The sequence below is a fragment of the Equus asinus genome, chromosome 9 (genome assembly GCF_041296235.1).
Source record: "Equus asinus isolate D_3611 breed Donkey chromosome 9, EquAss-T2T_v2, whole genome shotgun sequence".
In the NCBI taxonomy this organism is placed as follows: Eukaryota; Metazoa; Chordata; class Mammalia; order Perissodactyla; family Equidae; genus Equus; species Equus asinus.
In genome coordinates this window covers 53,555,676-53,576,594 of record NC_091798.1, presented here as the reverse complement: position 1 = coordinate 53,576,594, position 20,919 = coordinate 53,555,676, and the positions used below count along the sequence as shown (strand labels likewise).

General features: G+C 35.6%; 1 protein-coding gene across 4 annotated transcripts in view; it reads right to left on the bottom strand.

The window, feature by feature from the left end:
* Positions 1 to 6,338: 6,338 nt before the first annotated feature.
* Positions 6,339 to 20,919, bottom strand: part of CEP120 (centrosomal protein 120) — a 74,498-nt gene continuing 59,917 nt past the window's right edge. For all 4 annotated transcript variants that reach the window (XM_044780388.2, XM_044780387.2, XM_044780390.2 and 1 more), the window contains 2 exons: positions 12,838 to 12,983; positions 6,339 to 8,161 (listed from right to left, as the gene is read on the bottom strand). In XM_044780388.2, the coding sequence (XP_044636323.1) occupies positions 7,927 to 8,161; positions 12,838 to 12,983 (381 nt within the window). In that variant the 3' untranslated portion in view covers positions 6,339 to 7,926. The remainder of the gene's footprint in view (positions 8,162 to 12,837; positions 12,984 to 20,919) is intronic.

The following is a 20,919-nucleotide window of genomic DNA, read 5'->3' as shown; positions in this document are numbered from 1 at the left end:
TGCTACAACCTCCCTCCTGCCAGAAAGAGGTGTTGTTACATCATGCTGAGGCCAGGGCTGCCACCTCTCTCCCCAAAGCCCACACATGTCCCAGTCTGGGCTGTCTCTGTGGAGAAAGCTGCTGGTGTTCTCTGTGGAGCAGACTACTGGGATCCATACCAACAAGCACTATGGTGTAGTCTGTGGCTGTCATGGGGATTGTTGAGGTCCTCAGTGACAAAGACTGCCAGGGTGGCATTCACTGCATGGCTGATACTGATAGCCTCTGCCCTTTTTCCTTCCTAGCTGTCCCTAGATGCCTCAGCTATGCCAGTCTCTCCGAAGATCCTTTCTTTGTGGTTACTCTCCATTTTTTGCTCCCCCGTGTTGCTGTAGGTTCTTAATTGTACTCTTGAGTACTCCCAGGGCTATTTTCATTCATGGATAGCTATCTACTTGTTTTTCGTTGGGGGACAAAGGCTTGTATCTCTTACTCCACTATCTTGTTTTTTTCTGTCTTATTTCACTGGCTATCGACCTCCCACACAATATTGAATAGAGATAGTGAGAGCAGATATTATTTTGTTCTTGATCTCTAGGGAAAGCACCCACTGTTTTACCAATAAGTATGTTAGCTGCAGGGTTTTTGTAGATGTCCTTCACCAGGTTGAGGAAGTTCCTTTCTATTCTTAGTTTGCTAGGAGTGTTTATCAGGAATAGATGTTGGATTTTGATAAATGCTTTTTCTCACTTGACCACTACTATCACTTGTACTCAAAACTGGCTATTGTGACATTCTATAGAACGCTTTGAACCCTATGGATTTTAAATCCATCTTAGACTGAGTTTGTCTACCACGCCCTTTTGCTAGCAAAGTTTCTGGAGCACAGGCTTATAAACAGATTTTTTTTTTTTCATTGTCCTCATATGCTTACCTCTGAAGCTTCAGTGTGACTCGTGGCTAATCTCATGTAGTTTATGACATAGATTGTTCCTCTGGTTTGATACCACTTTCAGTATCAAATTTACTATCCAAATACTCTTACTAAACCTGAGAAAAAGTCTATTTTGACATAAAATAATTAAAATGCATTATTAGAACTTTCATTAATAATGCTGGGATTGGAAACTTTTTTATTTACTCTGCATTATAGCAACTGAAGCTATCATAGGAAAGGTAGAATAATGAGTGTAGATAAAGGATGAAGAGAAGGAAAATGCAGAAATGCTATTTTGTTCATTCTTTGCTGTTGATTATATGAAGGGATTAGAAGCCCACTGTCACCTACACAATTCACTAATAACCAGGAAGGATATAATCTCTCTCCAAGATATCATAATAGGAAGAACAATGTTAATACTTTAGTTACAACTATATAGAATTTTACACTAAACAAAGTACTTCCATAAAGTTTATATATATATAATGAAATGAATTCCTTACTTTATTTGATCTCGGTGGAATGGACAGATTATTCTTTTTCATTTGGTAGAGGGTATGCCACTTGGAATTGCTCAATATGTACACACACTGAAGGTAGCATTAAAATGACTCCTGTACATGTGCAGCAAATTTTCAAGTTGGATTCATGCCAGAACATATTAGGTTGACAATTTCTCCTCCTGTGTATGTATACTGCTGGATTCATAGATATGTTCAGATAGATTGGACAATGGCACTGAGGTTCAAATGATAATACATGAGGTGATAATAGCAGAACCAGCGAAACCACCTGACAACTTTACAGACCTTGGAAAGGAAAAGAAAAGGTAGACTAAAGGAAAATTGGGGTGTGAGCTCCTTTCCACTCTTTCTCCTCCTCCTCACTTTTTCTTTTTCTTCCTTTCTTTCCTTCCTTTCCCTACCTCCCCTCCCTCTCTTCCTTCCTTCCTTTTTTTCATCTTTTTTGAGGGTTTTCTAAAGAATCTTTGAAAGATAAATTTGGGGAGTCACTTGTTCCTGGTAAACACTTACACATTCACAGGGAGGTAAGAGAGAAAGAAGTGTGGATTGATAATAGGGAAAGAGATGGTAGGTCAAATATGGGCTGGCAAATACAACTTTTACTGGTGAAAAAAGTCGGTGGGCTAAAGTACTCCTGAGGGCTTTTTATAACACTATTTCCTAGTTGGTACCTTTATTTTCTTTTTGCAAATTTCACAAATTTCAATTAGTTACCTAAATAAACTTCCATCAGAAACCAAGACAAGACCATTGATCTCATCTGCCAACAATGAAGCTAACTGAGGAATTAAAATTTCCTTCCTCGAGGCAACAATCAGGTGAAGACCCCAGTCTGCTATACTATCTCATCCAATCTAAACAGGTTGACTAAAGCTATGTGCCGACTATTAATGCCTCAAATTCTTGATTTGACATACCACCTTCAGGGCATCACATTTTGCACACAATCTGAAGTCAAGTAATGCAATAATAGCGTAGTTTGAAATTCAGAATTTCTCTCAAGAAAACATGAAAATTTCAAGATGCAAATCTTTCTCAATTTTTCACATTATAGAAAGAAGTTGTAGAAATGAAACCAGTTCTTTAATGTTTTTCTTCCTATTCAATCTATTCACCAATATGAGAATCTGCGAGAGAATTGAGTAATATATTTCAAACCTACTAGGCATAAACTCTCTCACCACTGAGTTGGCATTCACTAAAATGTACAATAATGTCAAAGTGGGATTTTGCAGTAATATTTTCTTTGCTCTTGCCAAGTTTTAATCTAAAATAGTGAGGGAAATTCAGCACTCATCCAATGTATCTGCATGCTTTTGACTAGTGAACATGTTAATCAAGAAAAGGGCTGTGCTGCCCAATTATTAGATAAGTTATTTGGAAGAGAAAAAATATTTGTCTATGAATTTGTGGATGAAATGTTTCCAAGAAGAAATTATAAATGGACCCTATTTTAGTTCTCTCCTATTACGAGTGACGGGTTTAACATTCTTAGAAACCTTAAGAATATAATGACTACATCTTTAGAAGCCTCCAGGGATTATTGTACATTAATGTAGCAGAGTCAGTAAATTATTTACCTATAAATTAATCTTTCTAAACAGATTTCCACCCCCCTTCAATTTGAAAGCTAAACTTCTGAGTCTCCACTTCAGCAACTTTACATGTGAAGAGCCTACATCTGTAAAAACATTTCTAATGAAAACACAAAGACAACCCCCAGAGAAGCAAATAAAATGAGATTTAAGCATATAGCAGCCTTTCTACAGTTACATTCCTAACAATAGTGTCTTCTAATTTGATGCCAAATAGAGGTTATATAACAAAATCAGTGAGCACTCTAGTTTTTTTGGTTTCGGTGAAAAATTTAGGTGCTTAAACAATTCTGCCTGTATTTCCCCATTTACACTAAGATAGATGAGTTACATCTTTGTCTCCCGAGTCATGGAAGCAGAGGGCCCATCAGATAGGAAGAAGCAGAATGATTGTGCTCCAGCGCAGGTGGCAGAAAAAGTGCATGTTGAAAAGTCTGGGCTCCAAGACCTATGCTACAGTTGCCAAAAAACAAAGAGAGATGCATTTATATTTTCAGGTCATAACATATTAAAAATTATTCAACCAGACTTTATCCAGCACTCCCACACAAATCACTCTATCAGTTAATAAGACCACCAACTAACAATAAGGCTACCACCAACAAAAAGATACTAAGCCTAATTTAGGAGACGTAATCTGTTGTGAAAAATTATCTAATTTGTGTTCACAGTCTGGACTACCTCCTAAATTAAACAACCAGTGTTTTTATGTTTTGATTTTGTTGTCATTATTCTTTTCCTAAGGGATAAGAAGATCTTAATTTTATAAAACATGAAGTTATTACAATTCCAAGTTTCAAGAATCCTCCAGTTTACCTTTAGAAGTCAGGATGAAAAAAGCAGCCGTTAATTTTCACTAATTTCAAATTTTATTAACAAAGGTGCTACAAACATATAATGACGTATCTAATCCATTCCTACAATCAAGGAATGAGAAGATAGTGTCTTCAAGAATGGCTTGATAGGTAGCTCATGTGCAGAAAACTTTCAGCATGAAAACACTGGCTAGGAAGACGTGAGGCAGAGTTTGAAGCAAACATTTTTTTTTTAATTGTGGTAAAATATAGATGACATAAAATTTTGACCATTTTTAAGTGTACAATTCAGTGGCATTAAACATATTCACAATGCTGTGCAACCATTTCCACTGTCCATAATCCAGAACTCTTTCATCATCGCAAACAGAAACTCCGTTTGTAACTCCCCATTCAACCGTTAACTCCCCACTCCCACTCCCCCTGCCGCTGGTAACCTCTATTCTACTTTCTGTCTTACATGCATTTGAAACAAACTTTTTAAAAGCAAAACAATACAACAAACACAACCTCTCAACTTCAAAAGGTCCCGGGCAGTGAGGCCAGGAGAGCCCACTTCCCCAGCAGCTCAGTCATCAGTAATTTTTTATGTCTATTTTGACTGGCAGACCATACACAATCTTTTCTTCATTTCGAAGGCAGCAAATATTGAGTGCCTTCTTGTGGCAGGCACTATTTTAGTCCTGGAATATAGCAGAAAGTAAAATAGACCTGACCTCTGTCCTCATAGACCCATGTTCTGGGTAACTATACTTCTCGTTATCCCCAAACTCTATACAACGTGGAAAAGCGTGCAATTTTGATAAGACAACCAATGGCAGGACACACGTGTTGTATCAATAATACATGTCCAGCACCAGAGGACTGCTCAGAGATGTTACAGCAGAATGTTATCTACCTTTCACTATTATTTTTGGTCACTGCTTTAACAGGTAATGGACAATAAAACAGTTGAGCTATATTCTTAACTGGCTGATGGATGTTATATCCTTATGTTGACCTTCTGAATCGCTATATCATTTAATTCAACATCTGATAAAACGTTGTATACCACAGAAACTCGTTATAGAAAAATAGGTTTTCCAATATTTCCAACTTTTTTCTTTTTTTGAGGAAGATTAGCTCTGAGCTAACATCTGCTGCCAGTCGTCCTCTTTTTGCTGAGGAAAATTGGCCGTGAGCTAATATCCATGTCCATCTTTCTCTACTTTTTATATGTGGGACGCCTACCACAGCGTGGCTTGACAAGCAGTGCTAGGTCCACACCTGAGATCCAAACTGGCTGCTGAAGCGGAACATGCAAACTTAACCATTGCACTACCGGGCCAGCCCCCTCTAATATTTCCAATTTTAAATATCAAACTTGGGATTCCATTTACATGAAATGTCCAGAATAGGCAAATCCACAGAGACAGAAAGTAGATTAGTGGTTGCCAGGAGCTGAGGGGAGGAGAGAAAAGACAGTGATTGCTGATAAGTATGGGGTTTCTTTAGGGGATGATGAAAATGTTCCAGAATTAGATAATAGTGATGGTTGCACAACCATATGAATATACTAAAACCCACTGAATCGTATACTTTAAAATGGTGAATTTTATGCTATGTGAATTACATCAATCAAACAAAAAATCAAGTTAGGTGTCCAGTCAAGCTGGACACAATGGTAATGAGAGGCCAAATTTTTAGTCCATACATAGCTACCAGAGGGCCCTTCTCCAGACTGCAAAAATCAGGTCAGTCCATTCTGAGGTGGCTGAGGACAAGCAACATGTACTGGGGCAATCTGAGAACTCAGATTCAGGCTGGGCAGTATCCAGACAGAGCAGTAAGTGGATGAGAGAGTCATCTCGTTATACTCTACTGTTCTACTCTGAAGTTGTGCAGTGGCCCCGATATGTCCTTAAATCATACTCAAATTCACACATCTGCTGGAAGCAGCAGGAATCCAGGTCTAGAAAGAAATCACTGGGATACCCCTGAAAAGGAACTCTTCAAGTTTATACAGATATGGTATGATGTATACCTGGCAGACATGACGCACCCCTCCCATGCAGGATGTGCCAGCCTTAGATGTGGAGACCAGACTTTCTCCATGAAAAAGAATCACAAACATTTTAAAGGTAAATTTTATTTCACATTAATATTAAAATATTATATGTAGTAATGAGGAAACATTCACTCACCCACCCACCCACTCACTTGCTCATTCATTCCTCTACTGTGGTCACACTTGACTCCCCGGCACTGACAATAATTTAGTAATCAGTCTAAGTATGTTAAATGCCACTCGCAAATTAAACAGCTGTTGCTGAAGGACTACGAAAAGGTGTTAAAATTTCAGACTCTCCAAATCTTAAGACATATAAAAGTATATGCAATGTAAGCACTTAAAAACCAAAAATACAAAGTGACTTGAAACAGGAAGTGCCAAGCACTTACTTGCCCACTCGATTTAGAAACAAAAGTAACAGACTGCTTAGGAAGTCAAAGATACAAACAATTATGATTTTATTTGTTAAATCCCATAGCCAAAAGATTGCTTTACAGAAGGCGAAATAAACCACACATCCATTTTAGAAAAGTCCTTTTTGTTTCTTTAAATCTAAGGCCCCCTCTAGTGTTTAAAAGCAGTCACACACAGCACACAATGCAATTGAAGGCACAGTCACCATCGTTTACCCCAGACCTTCTGAAACGAAAAGAATACTTCTGTTTCATTCATGTGGCACGAAAATCAATGCGAGAAAATGTCTAACCATAATTAATATTTCAAATTCCTGCTATGATTCACATATTCATTATTCTCTCATTCAGTAATTTGTTATTTATTGCTTGGTTGTCTTTAGAAGATTAATACTTTGTTAATAAGGAAAGAAAATCATATAATGTGTGAAGGGACTTTAATTTCCCAAACAAAGAAATAGACCTCTTTGGAAAACAACAGAAAATTAATGTTACCAATAGCCTATTCTGCTTTTATGGAAGCTATCAGTAAATAGTACACACTTCCTAAAGTAGATACCTAAATTTATTATATTTGGGAATCAGAAGTTTTAAACTACATATATTTTAAGACTCACCTAATCTGTGAATTTGCTAATAAACCTTTTCAGGGTGCAGTAAAAGGCGATGGAAGGGCAAACGTTGGCTCTGAAGAATACGATGTAAAGGAATTCTTCAAAGTTTATACAGACATGGCACTACATAAATCCAAGGACTTAATCTCATATTAAAATTAGAGGAGTAAAAACCAGCTTTTCCAGCTGAAGACTTTGTGTGTCTGTTTCCATGTTATATTACAGAGAGTTTGAGTTAACAACTAGTATTACCATTACTGGAAAATGAAAAGAAATCTCTATTTTGAGCAAAAGAAAACAATGTAATTTTGAGCAAGAGGCTGACAAAGATGACCTTATTAAGTTATTACTTCATATTCTTAAAAGTTAAGGGTATACTAAAAATTCAAAACTTCAATAGCTCTTGAAAAAAGTTTAATCTTGTATTAACTTTAAATAAATGACTAGTTTGTCATTCAATGTATCATATGGTTTCTCTGCATTGATCCCGCTTTCTGTTTTCAAACTTGCCACTTGCAAGTATTACAAGTTAAAGACAGGTCATCTAAGATAAGATAAATAAAACTGGTTACATTTACAATAGGTCTCAAATTTTAAGATATGTATATTCAAATGAAGAGGGCACAGCATTTTTAAAGTGCAACATATACTCTTTTGGCTCAACATGAAAGGTTCTACAACTGGAAATTACTGTAGTCACTGCTCCTAGAACAAACTGAGGGAAAAGCTGTTTTGAAAGGTAGCCCTGAAATTATGAGAACCACTGAAAAGTCATTTAAAATGAGTATATAAAATGCAATTACAAATAAAACCAGCATGGGAGAGGTAGCATAAAGTAAGTAAAATCAAATAAATACTATACAATAACATACAAAATTCTGCTCATAAAAAATTGAAAACTGCATTTTAAAACATCCATTTTCCCTTCTTTTGAGGGTTTTACAACGAAATTAAAATTTAGACCTGGAGTCTCTGTAAAGATTTTCCAAATGTTATTAATTGCTGGCACTGTTCTTTGCCAAAACCTCTCTGATCTGTCGGTCGAGTTCACTTATTATTCGATCCTCGTGATTATACACACCCGTCCTCATCAAAGTGTCCCTTTCTTCTATTAGTCGAGTCAAATAGTCATCTAAACCTTCTTCCAGCGCATTGCCATGTAGGCTGTCCATTTTTCCACTTGCAATCTCTCTGGAATCCTGGTACTGTTTTTGTTCTTGTTGCCTTAACCTGAGAAATCAAGAACAAAACCACTCTAGCAGGCAACAAATACTGTTTTGGTTTTCCTAACACCACCATTTAAAAACAAAATGATTTAACGGTGAAATATGTTTTAGTAATATTTTCAGGAAGGAACAAAAACCAGTCCTCCACTTGGCTAGTCAGAGTTAGCAAACTTACAAAAGACAGTTTTAAAAATAATATTTGTTTTTCTAATTATAAAATACATGAAAACTAGAAATTTTGGAAATGTGTAAAAAAACAAAAGCATTGTAAACTTATTCAGAGACAATAAATCAGAGTAACACTTTTCTGTATTTCTTTTCAATGGAAAGTATGCATATATATTTTAAGTACCTATTTTTCTAAAAAATTAATGATACCATATGCAATGTACTATTTTTTTCACATTCATATCATGAAAGTTTTCCTACATCATTAAATAAATAGCTTCATAGCCTCCCACTATTTGGCTGTGTCATTATTTGATCGTCCTTTATTGTTGATCTTTAGGCTGTTATTAAATTTTTGTTATTATTGTTGTTTTGAACATAAAAATTCTTTCTAAGTTCATTCAACAAATATTTAGTTGTACCACACAGTGCTGGGCTGTGGGGATACTGCAGTGAAATCAGGGAGAAAAGTCCCTACTATTATGGAGTTTATATGACTAACTAATCACAGAAGGTGAAATTCTATACACGTGAATGCCTGGTTAGAAGGGCACGTACATTTTAAGACTGTATGGATATCTTCAAGTAATGTTGGTGCCGATCTCATCTAGGAGATGAAGAAAGGAGAGCAGGTGCTAGCCTGGGATTTGGGCGTTTGCAATAGAATATCATTAATCTCACTGCCTTGAAAATGGAGAGTATACTTACTAAGTGATAGCAGCGCTAAGACTGAACAAGAAGGATGTTTTAATTTACAGTCATGCGTCACATAATGATGGGGATATGTTCTGAGAAATGTGTCATTAGGTTATTTTGTCGTTGTGCAAACATCATAGAGTGTACTGAAGGGGAACAAAACTTGACACCCCAAAATGCTGTCTCTTTAACATGAGGATTACTTTAGGCTGATTATTTTTAAAAAATAAAAGACTCAGTTTTTCTTGTCATCTCCCCCTTAACTGCCTAAAAGAATTCAGACTAAAACACCTGTCTCAGGAAGCAAGCTACCAACTTAGCATAACATGAACTAGGTGGTAGACGGGGAGGAACCTAGAAAAGCCTTCTTGTTAGGCTCCTTTCTGTGTTCTTCTGTTTCCGTGTGGCCAAATACTTGTTTTTTAAACTTTTGCTCCTTTTCACTACCTGTGAATTGCCTAACTTTCCCTCAGAGTCCCTGATTCTCCCCACCCCAACATCTTCTTTTGTCTTTAACTGAGGATGGTATTTAAGGTAAAGGCCTGGGCCACTGTGTCAAGTTACTCAATTTTCCTGGGTTTTTCCCATGTATAGACGTTATTGAACTTTTGTTTGTTTTTCTCCTGTTAATCTGTCTCATGTCAATTTAATTCTTAGACCAGCCGGAAGAATCCAGAAGGTAGAGGAAAATTTCTCGCTCCCCTACAGTACTTACACCAACCTAAATGCTATAGCCTACTACACATTCAGGCTGTATGGTACTAATCTTCTGTGACCATCATCATATATGTGGTCCTTCATTATGTGGCACATGCCTGTAATTTAATTTACAATTTAAACTAAGAGAGAACTTTATACTCCTCTATGTAACTGGGTACAAAAATGCTTAAATTTGCAACTACTCCTAAATTTGGTCTTTATAAATAAGATAAGGCAGTTGAGTCTAAGCCCCTGCTTCTAGATGGTCTTTAGAGTAAGGAAGCCAATGAGAATCAAATCCACTTCTGAATTTACATATGGAGTGAGGGAGAGGGAAGAAAAGCCAGTAAGGAGATAGTCCTGCTCTGACAGACAAGGAGGACCCCATAAAGGAGCAGGACTGTTCGTAGGATACAGTTTTGTTTGTACAGACAACCCTCTGAAACTCAAATTGACTCCTAAGATTCCCCACAAAAGAACAGGAAACTAAAGTATACAGTCCAAAAAGGACACCAAATATCTCCATCTGTTCTAACAAAACAAGCCTAAATAGTGAGGGCACTGTGCTTTGAGACCGGAGTGGAAATCAAGTGGTTAATGGGATACTGGTACCAATTTGATCAATTCATGTGGATGGGTAAAGAAAGACTTCCAAACAGTTGTTTCCCCTACCCTAATTCTTATAGCTCTCTTGGAGGAAGAGGTTCTCTAGGTAAATTAATGACACACAACACCAAAGTATGTACCAGAGAGTTCAACCATTTTCCTTATTCTTCTATTTATACATGAAAGACAAACAGAATTTTTACACAACTGATAGATGATTCCTACCAAATCTTTACTAAAATGCAAATCATCAACTATAACCACAAGAGGATTTTAGAATCTTGTAGCTGACAAAGCCTAAAAAGTTATCAAAGGAAACTTTACTTCCCTGACAACCACTATATCTGGACTCCACTAACACACTTCCTGTCACCAGGAACCTACTGCTTTGTAGAACTGCTTTGTTAGAAAGTTCCTTCTTATATTGAACTCAGTATGCATCCTTATACTTTCCAGTAAATTTCTGATTCTGTTCAAGAGGATAACCTACATGCTTCTGTTTAATATGGCAGCCCTCCGGATATTTGAAGATAGCTATCTAATAGTTTGCCTGCAGGTTCTCTTCGAGTTCAATATCCCTCACTCTCCAAACCACTTTTGGTCACATTCCATTGGAAACTCTCTAGGGTAGCTGATTTCCCGTCAAGTGTTTTGCACATTGGTAAGAACACCCCAGAAGTGATTTTACCAGTGCTGAGTACTGACCACTACTTCTATGACGATCCCTAACTGCACTGGCTCTTTGGCAGCCAAGGCACACTGTTATTACTGGCCACTTAAATCCTCCTAGGTTTCCTCACATGAACTATTTTATTATGTCTTGCCCATCACTTCACAGATTTTTCTTATAATTTATACAGAGGACTCAGCTTTGTCTCGAATATATTTAATCTTGTTGGTTTCAGTTCCATCTGATTCCTAATTTATTAAGATATTAATGATAAGATTCAATTTTGTATGATCTACAAATTTGATAGGCAAATGGTTATCTTTATTTAAGCCACCAAAACAGTGCTTAGCAAACAGTAGAGGCTAAATATATATTTGCTACACCGAAACCAAAAAAGTGCTACATATTGACAGCAAAATTTGGGAAGGCAAGGATCATATTATAATTAATTAATTTGTAATATCTTCCAAGTCTACAACATAGACATCAAATAAATATTTGCTGAATAAAAAGAGAATAGCATGAATTGAGCTCTGTAGCATAGAACTATAGACCTTGACCTTTTCTAACTGATATTTATCCATTAATATTCTAAATGCAGTGATTTAATTCAGCTCTGAACCCACCTAATATAGTAACTGAATATTCCCAGCTCATACATGGAGATGTCATGGGATATACTGTCAAATGTATGTGCTATGGACTAAATTGTGTCCCCCCCCAAATTCATATGCTGCAGCCCTAACCCCCATTGTATTTGGAGACAGGGCTTTTGGGAGGTGACTGGGTTTCCATGAGATCTTAAGGGTGGGGACCTCATGATGAGATTGGTGCCCTTATTAGAAGGGCTCTCAGAGAGCTTGCTCTCTGCCTGCCACGTGAAGACACAGTGGGAAACAAGCTGTCTACAAGCCAAGAGAGTCCTCACCAGAAACCAACCATGCTGGCACACTGATCTAGAATTTCCAGCCTCCATAACTGTGAGATAATACACTTCTGTTGCTTAAGCCACCCAATCTATGGTATTTAGTTATGGCAGCCCAAGCTAAGACAGTATGCTTTGTTAAAACAAAAGTACTAGTTCCTTGATAAACTAAGTTAAAATGTCTTCCTTCAAACTCCCCGCCAAAAGGACTATACTTTGTTCTTATGCTGCTTCCTCATGATGAATTTTCTAACATGAAATACTGTTGAAATTGTAACTAAGATGAATGTGACACTACAGAGACGTCCAGTGTAGCACAGTAGTTAAAAATATGGGCTCTGGAATCAGATTTGAACTCTGGCTCCATGATTTACTAGCTGTGTGACCTTGAAACAGGTACTTAAATTTTCTTTAATTCTTGGTTTCTTCATTTCTAAAATGGGGATAATATCTTCCTTAAAAAGTTGCTTGAAGATTTAAAAAAAAAATGAGATAGGCATGTGAGGCATTTAAAATAGCTGCTGACATAGTAAGGGCTCAGTAAATTAAAATACAACTAAACTTGAAATTTCTTATATTTTATGTAATTAAATATTCAGTATAACCAATTACCTTGAAATAGTAGCAATAATCCTGAAATAGTCACACAAAAATAAAATTTCAAGTATGCTATCAACGGAAGCAAAAAAGCTACATAGATTTGCTACAGCTGCATTCAAAGCAAAAAATCTGACTGTAATAGCCTTTGGCATAGACTTTCTACTTTATAAGTCAGCTACACTTTATATATGATCTAGTTTATTCTTGAAAGACCTGACATTGTCCTTTTCCCAGACCAATGACCAACTAAAAGGTTGTCCTGTTAGAACTTTTGTTTTTGTATGAAAAAAGAAATGTAATTTTCTGGTTATTATACCTGTTCAATTCATTTCTTATATCCAACAATTCTTGTCGCTCTGTTTTTACTGTATCTTTTTCCTCAGCAGCCAGGTAACGTAGTCTCATCTGTTCCAATTCTTCTTGCTGTTTTTTGAGACGAGCCATTTGACTTTCTTGCTCTCGCTTGAAAGAAAGAAATAAGCCAGATCACTAATATTAGGAATAAATATATTTCATATGACTTTGGCTTGTGATTATAATCCTTTTTGACAGTACCCATGATAAAGCCATGTACTGCCAATTCTATGGGTCACATATTATCCAGAAACGCCCAGGTTCTCTTTAAAACTCTTTCCATTACTTCTCTTCTTGCTATAAGCCATAATCATTTATGGTCCAATCAGTGGCTGCAGTTAGCTGAATATCATAATATAACAGAAGTTGAAGGCAAGAAAGAGTCTACTGTCAACACAATGAGTTGCCACAAGGACCAGCAGAAAGAGCAGCATCTAAGAAATGGTTAACAAAGGTGTATCAAGAAAAACTCAGTAACTGGCTGCACTGGCTACTAATTCTACTCCCAGCTCAGGTAATAATATGCATTTCCACTCTTTTCTCCAGGCTCATACAAAAATTTATGTACATATAAAATTTCTTTAAAATAAATGTGTAACATTACACAGAATGGATACTCCGTGATTTATTCAACAACACTCTCAATAATGTACACTTTTGGTACTACACACAATGCTGCGATAAAACACCCTACCATCTAACATAGTTAGTTCACAAATCTTTTTACATATTTCTTTAGGGAGAGGTGCTTTTCTTCCTATAGGACAGAATCCAAAAATGGGAGAGCTGGATCAATAGGCTATGTGTTATCTGCTTTTTAAAAAAATAAACCTTTATTGAATAATAACAGAAAACTGCCAAATCATAAGTGTACATTTTGACAAAATTTCACAAAGTGAACCATTCACACAACCACTATCCAGATCAAGAAACAGAAGATTATCAGAACTCAAGAAGTCCCTCTGTGTTTCTTCCCAGTCACTACCCACTCATCCTTTCCCAAAGATAACTACTACACTAATTTCTAACACCACAAATAGGTTGACTGCTTTAAATTTTATATAAATGGAATTGTACAGTATATATTACTTTATGTTGGCTTCTTTCACTCAACATTGTTTTTCAGATTCATTTTTATTGTGTGTACTTGATGCACATTACTATATAACATTCCATAAGATGAGTATACAACTTAGTCATTCCACTGCTGAGGAACATTTGGGTTAGTTTTCAGCTTTGTATTATAAAGCTGATGTGAACATTATTGTACATGCCTTTTGGCACATATTTGTATGCATTTCTCTTGGTTATATTCCTAGGGTTCAAACTGCTGGGTCATAAGATATAAGAGTTTCAGTATTAGTAAATATTGTCAAGCAGTCTTCAAAGTAGTACTAATTTTTACTTTTATGTGCACATTCCGGTGTTCCTGAGGAAGATTGGCCCTGAGCTAACATCTGTGCCCTATCTTCCTCTATTTTATATGTGGGATGCTTGCCTCAGTATGGCTTGATAAGTGGTGCATAGGTCTGCATCCAGAATCTGAACTGGCAAACCCCGGCCTGTGAAAGTGGAGCACACAAACTTAACTGCCACCGGGCCAGCCCCCCATTGTTCTATATTCTTGTCAACATTTGGTAATGCCATTTTTTTTTATTTAAACTATTCTGATAGATTATGTAGTGATATCTCATTCTGATCTCATTTTGCATTTTTTTCAAAGACTGAAGTTGAACATGTTTTAATATTTTTAATGGCATTTGGATATCTTCTTTTGTAAAGTTCTTGTACGACCGTTTGGCACTTTGTCTTACTTGGCTATCTCTCTTTCCTTATTGATATGTTTGCTCTTTATACATAGTGGATAAGTCCTTTTTCAGTTATTTAAATTGCAAATATCTTCCACTAGTCTTTGTCTTCCCTTTTCACTGCTTTAATGGTGTTTTTGACTTAATTTTAATATAGCCCAAATTTATCTCTCTATACCTTTTTGGCTAGTGCTCTCTACGTTCAGTTTAAGAAGATTTTTGCCTGCCTCAGTCTTCAAGAGTCTCTTTTACGTTACCCTCTTGGAGCATCATTTAGATCAATAATTCGCATGCAGTTGGTTTTTTGGATGGTGTAAGATCAAGTTTCTTCTTCTCCCCATATAGAGCTCCCACTGTCCCAGCAACATTTCCTGGAAAACATCATTTTCACCCACTGCTTGGTAACATACATCACCTCTGTTCATATATGTATGGGTTCGTTTCTGGATTCCCTACTCTGATCTAGTTCTCTATCCTTGCATTAAACTATACTGTCTTAATTACTGTAACTCTTTGATAATATTTCTTGATATCTGATAGTATAAGTCTTCTACTTTGGCTGTTCTTCAAAATTCTCTTAAGCTAGTCTTGACTCCTGCATTTTCACATAAATCTCAATTTCTAGGGCTAAAAAAAAAAGGCCTGCTGGGATTGGGATTTGATGATGATTATGTTGAATCTACAGATCAGTCAAAACCCCTATCTTTACAATATTGGCTCTTTAATCAGTGGACATGGTTTATCTTTAGGTCTTCTTTAATTTTAGGTCTTCTTTAATTTTAATATTTTATACTTCTCTAAATACTAACATCTTTCTTTGAATGTGCTCCTAGGTATTCAATGTTTTTAGATGCTATTGTAAACGGCAGTTTTAAATTTTTCATTTTCTAATTATTTCTAGGATAGAGAACTGAAACTGATATTTATATACTGACTTTGTTTCCAGCAAACCTGGTAAACTCACTTATTAATTCTAGTAGGTCAATGTCATCTGCAAATAAGGGCAGTTTCATGTTTTCCTTTGCAGCTGATATACCCTTTCTGTCTCTTGGCCTATTACACTGGTTAGAACCTCTAGGACAATGTTGATAAGAAATGGTGATAGAAGGCATCTTTCTCTCATTCCTGATCTCAGGGAAAAACTTTCATTATTTTAAGAAAGACTTTTTTGTAGGTTTTATGTAAATATCCTTTATTAGATTAAAAAATTTTCCTTACATTCTTAGTTCGCTAAGAATCGTTATTACGAACGAGTATTGACTTTTTCCTGCATTTTTGATATAATCACGATTTTTTTCTCCTTTTTTATTTTTTTAAACTGTTATTTTTTTTTCTTATTTTAAACGCTGGCACTTGAGTTAACAAGAGTTGCTAATTTTCTTTTTTTCTTCTTTTTTCTCCCCAAAGCCCCCAAGTCCATAGTTGTATATTCTAGTTGTGAGTGCCTCTGGTTGTGGGATGTGGGACATCACCTCAGCATGGCCCGATGAGGGGTGCCAGGTCCATGCCTGGGATCCGAACTTGCAAAACCCTGGGCCGCTGAAGCAGAGCACTCGAACTTAACCACTCAGCCACAGGGCCGGCCCCTCTCCTTTATTTTTTTAAGGTGGGAAATAGCCAACTTTGCCATTGTTTAATAAACTTATTTGTGATGCTTATAAGCCTAATGTCTATGTTCATGAGATTGATTGGCCAAATTAACTTTGTTCTTATAATGTCCTTGTCAGACTTTAAGATCAAGGTTATGTTGATCTCACTGAAAAAAAAGTGAGAAGTGTTCTCTCTTCCTAGTTTCTGAAACAGTTTCTGTATTATTAGTATTATTTCTTTCTAAATGTTTACTAAAATTCAAATGTGAAGCCATCTAGGTCTGGAGACTTCTTTGCGTGAAGATTTTTCATTACAGATTCAATTTATCCAATAGCTATACAATTGCTTACCTTTTCTTTTCTTCTTGTGTCAGTTTTGTAGGTTTTGTTTCTCAAATTCACATAAAATTTTTCAAAAAATATTTCTTTAAATGTCCATGGGATCTGGAGACCTTTTTTTTTTTTTAACTCCCAGTATTGGGAATTCGTGCCTACTCTTTTTGTCTTTGAACATTCTTTGCCAAGGGGGAGGTTCCTTTCAAAGAACTTTTGCCTTTGTTGATTTTGTTGTACACTTTCCCTCTATTTCATTAGTTGTTACTTATCTTGATTATTTCCTTCCTTCTAACTTCAATTTCTTGTTCTTTTACTAACTGTTTAGAAGGGATATTTAGAGAACAGATTTTACGCTTTTCTTATTTTTAAGAGCACTTGAGGTTATAAATTTGCCCTAAGCACAGCTTTCATTAAATCTCATGTCTTAATACATTATATTTTCATTATTTTTCAGTTAAAAACATTTTCTAATTTCACGTATTCTCTAGTTTAGCCATGGGTCATTAGAGGTATACTACTTAATTTTCAATCTTTGGAGATATTTATCTTTTTATTAATTTCCAGTTTAATCTCGCTGTGGTCAGAGAACATATTCTGAATTACAATCTTCTGAAATTTGTTGAGAATTATATGATCCTGGATATGAGCAATTTGGCTAAATGTTCCATGTACACTAGAAAATAATTCGCATCCTAGACTTGTTTGATGAAGTGTTCTATATATACCAATGGTTGCGTTGTTTACATCTTCTAAACCTTTACTGATTTTCTGTTGCTTGCTCTATCAGTTCTGGAGAATTATGGTAAAATCTACCATTATTATCAATTTGTCTATTTCTCCTTTCAGTTCTATTGATTTTTTGCTTTATATAAATTTGTGGCTGTTACCAGGTATACCCAGATTTAAAGTTCTTATCATCTTTCAGGTGAATTGACCTTTTTATGATTATGAAAACTCTGTTTATCTAAAGTAGTGCCTCTTACTCTAAAGTCTACATTGCCTGGTATGAGTATTGCTAGACCAGCTTTCTTTTGGTTAGAATTAATGTAGTATATTTTTTTCTGTTTTTAAATTATTATATTGAAGGTGTACCCCTTATCAGTAGCATACTTTTTTTTTTTTTTTAATTCTGGTTTAATTTAATACTTGTCTTTAATGGAAGTATTTAGTCCATTTATATTTAAAGCAATTTGTGATATATACGGGTTTAAATCTTTACATATTACTATTTTCTACTTGTTCCATATTTTCTGTTCTGTCTTCTCTCTGCTTGTGTTTTTTTTAGGTCTAATATTTTACATCATTCAATTCTCCCCCTCCCCAATTGTTATTCATTTTCACTCTCCTTTTGGAAATAATAAGTAGAACTTTTATAATTCCACAGATTTTGGAACTACTTTAAACTTTTTAACTCTATTTACCACTTTTTATCTTTTATAATATTTTTGTCACAAATTTTAATTCTATGTATATTTTAACCCAACAAATACTGATTGTTGTTTTTCTACAATCAACATCCATTTATACTTTAATCAGATATTTATTTCCATTGCTCTTTATTTTCCTGCTTTCATTTGGGATCATTTTCCTTCTGCCTGAAGAACATCTTTTAGTATTTCTTTTACTTCAGGTTTGCCATGACAAATTCTCCCAATTTTTGTTAGACTGAGAAGTTTTAAGTCACTTTCATTCATGAAGGACATTTTCACTGAGTAGAGTTAAGGTGGCAATTATTTTCTTTCAGTACTTTAAGGATGTTATTCCATTGTCTTATGAATTCCTTCACTTTGGTTGAAAAGTCACCTGTCAGTCTTATTGTTGCTCCTATGAAAGCAATGTCTCCCTTTACCCCCAATAGCTTTTAAGATTTTCTTTGGTTTTTGGCAATTTTACTATGATGCTTCTAAGTTATAGGCTGAATGCTCTTTGTGTCTCCCCAAAATTCATATGTTGAAAGCTGATCCCCAATGTGATGGCGCTAGGGAATGGGGACTTTCGGAGGTGATTACATCATGAGGGTGGAGCCCTCATGAATGAGATTAGTGACCTTACAAAAGAGGGCTGACAAAGTTCTCTAACCCCTTTCTGCCATGTGAAGACTGCCATTTATGAACTGGGAAGCAGGCTTTCACCAGACACAGAACCTGTCTATGCATTGCACGCTTATCTTGGACTTCCAGGCTCCAGAACTGTGAGAAACAAATTTTTTGTTTATAAGCCACTGAGTCTGTGGTATTTTGTTATCGCAGCCCAAACGGACTAAGACGGGGTCTGTGGTTACACAGAAGGTAAGTCATCTCACATACTCTATCCCAGATGTCGCTTATGTTCTTTGCTGTATTTTCCATCTTTTTTCCCCTCTGTTTCAGTTTGGATATTTTTTATTGACTTATCTTCAGTTCATACATCCTTGCTTCTGCTATGTCTAATCTGCTGTTAACTCATCTACTGAATTCTTATTTTACTTGCAATACTTTGCAGTTCCAGAATTTATGATTTAAAAGGTTCCACTTCTCCAATACACTTCTCTATCCTATCGCCTATTTTCTAGAACACAGTGATAGTAATTTCAAACTTTGTGTCTAGCAACTCGAAAACCTGGATTTACTTCCGTTGAGCAAAATATATAAAAAGGCATTCCACAGTGAAGAAATGCAGGGGGCTAATAAACATATGTAAAGATACTCAAAGTCACTAATCAGGGAAATTAAATTTTAAGCCACAAAGTGACACTATTTCAGACTCACCAAATTGGAAAAAATTAATACATCTGATAACAGCCAAGTGTTGGACATGGTATGAAGAATAACAACTATACACCACTCTTGGGAACTACAGATTTGTATAACCACTTTAGAAAGTAATTTGGCAATATTTAGTGAAGCATAAGAAATGAGTGAATGCTATTACTAAAAATTCCACTTTTAGATGTAAACACTAGAGAAACTCTCACACGTCTCTTACACATACAAAAATTTTCAGTGTTGTCTTATTGTAAGAAAACTTGGAAAAAATATGTCCACTGAAAGAAGCTTGGATAAATAAATTCTGGTATATTCATATGTTTAAGTTTTATAAAGCAATAAAAATGAACTACAGCTACTTGCATCAATATAGCTCAATCTCAAACAATTTTTAAGCACAAAGGGTGTTCACAGAAGAATGATTCAAAAGTGAGCAGTGTTATTTACCAATATTTTAAACATAATAAAATCATAAAGAAAAGTAAAGGAATAATAAATACCAAATTCAGCAGAGTAGTTACCTCTGGAGAGGGTGCAGTTAACAAAAGGCACAAGGGCTTCCAAATCATTGATAATGCTCTGTTTCTTCAACTAGAAGGCAGGGGTTGGGGTATATAAAAGTATTTTTTTTCTCTTTGGAATGTATGATGTATACATTTAAAAGGTAATTATTAAAAAAAGAAAGAAAGGAAAAGAAATTTGGACAAAAATACATCAAACTGTTATCTCTGGCTGGGGAGGGGATAAGGTTACTGATGATTTTTATTTTCTATGTTATATGGTGCTGCAAAAGTTGCATTTTTTTTTACACTGAGCAAATATAATTGCAAGCAGAAAAAATAATAAAAAGTTGATTAATTTTAAGTAACTTTGCAACACTGTAACTTTATAAAACTTGAAACATTTTAATTCTAAAACATCTAAGAAAAGCCTGTAAATGCCTTGAATTTTTAATCAAGTATACAGCATTAATAACAATCACATATGCATACACAAAAATTAGAGGTTAGTGAAAGAAATCCTCTCTGCTGCCAGGTGCTCTAGGTTAAAGGCTCCTCAATCAAGTGAGTATAATCTTTATTTTGCCTTGGCTGCCTATAAATCCCGAGAGGAGATGTAAACATACATACACCAGACTAAACAGCGGCTAAAAAGTGGCCACTACTTACTCTCCCACTCACACATACCATGTAAGTCTGTGGGAAAAACTTACAACTAAACTAAGGAACTCAAGTAAAGTTTTCTGAAAATAACCCAGAGCTGACAAGTCAGTAGGAGGGCCTGGATGGTTTCAAGACACAGTTTTTAACCAAGACTTGGACCTCCAACTGTTTTCTTAAACAAAGATTTACATCCCATCCTTGGCTAAATTACTTATAAATTAATCAAATTAATTACTCTGAGTGGATAAGCAGGAGGCTGGACAAGATAGTACTGATGTCAGCCAATGAAGTCTGTGTTGTTTTAACTAAATATATCAGCTTAGTTTTAAACAGATCTACTGTGCACAAATATGGTAAGGGACCCAGATCCTACCCAAAATCTTAGTTCTGTTTCCTGTTCTTGG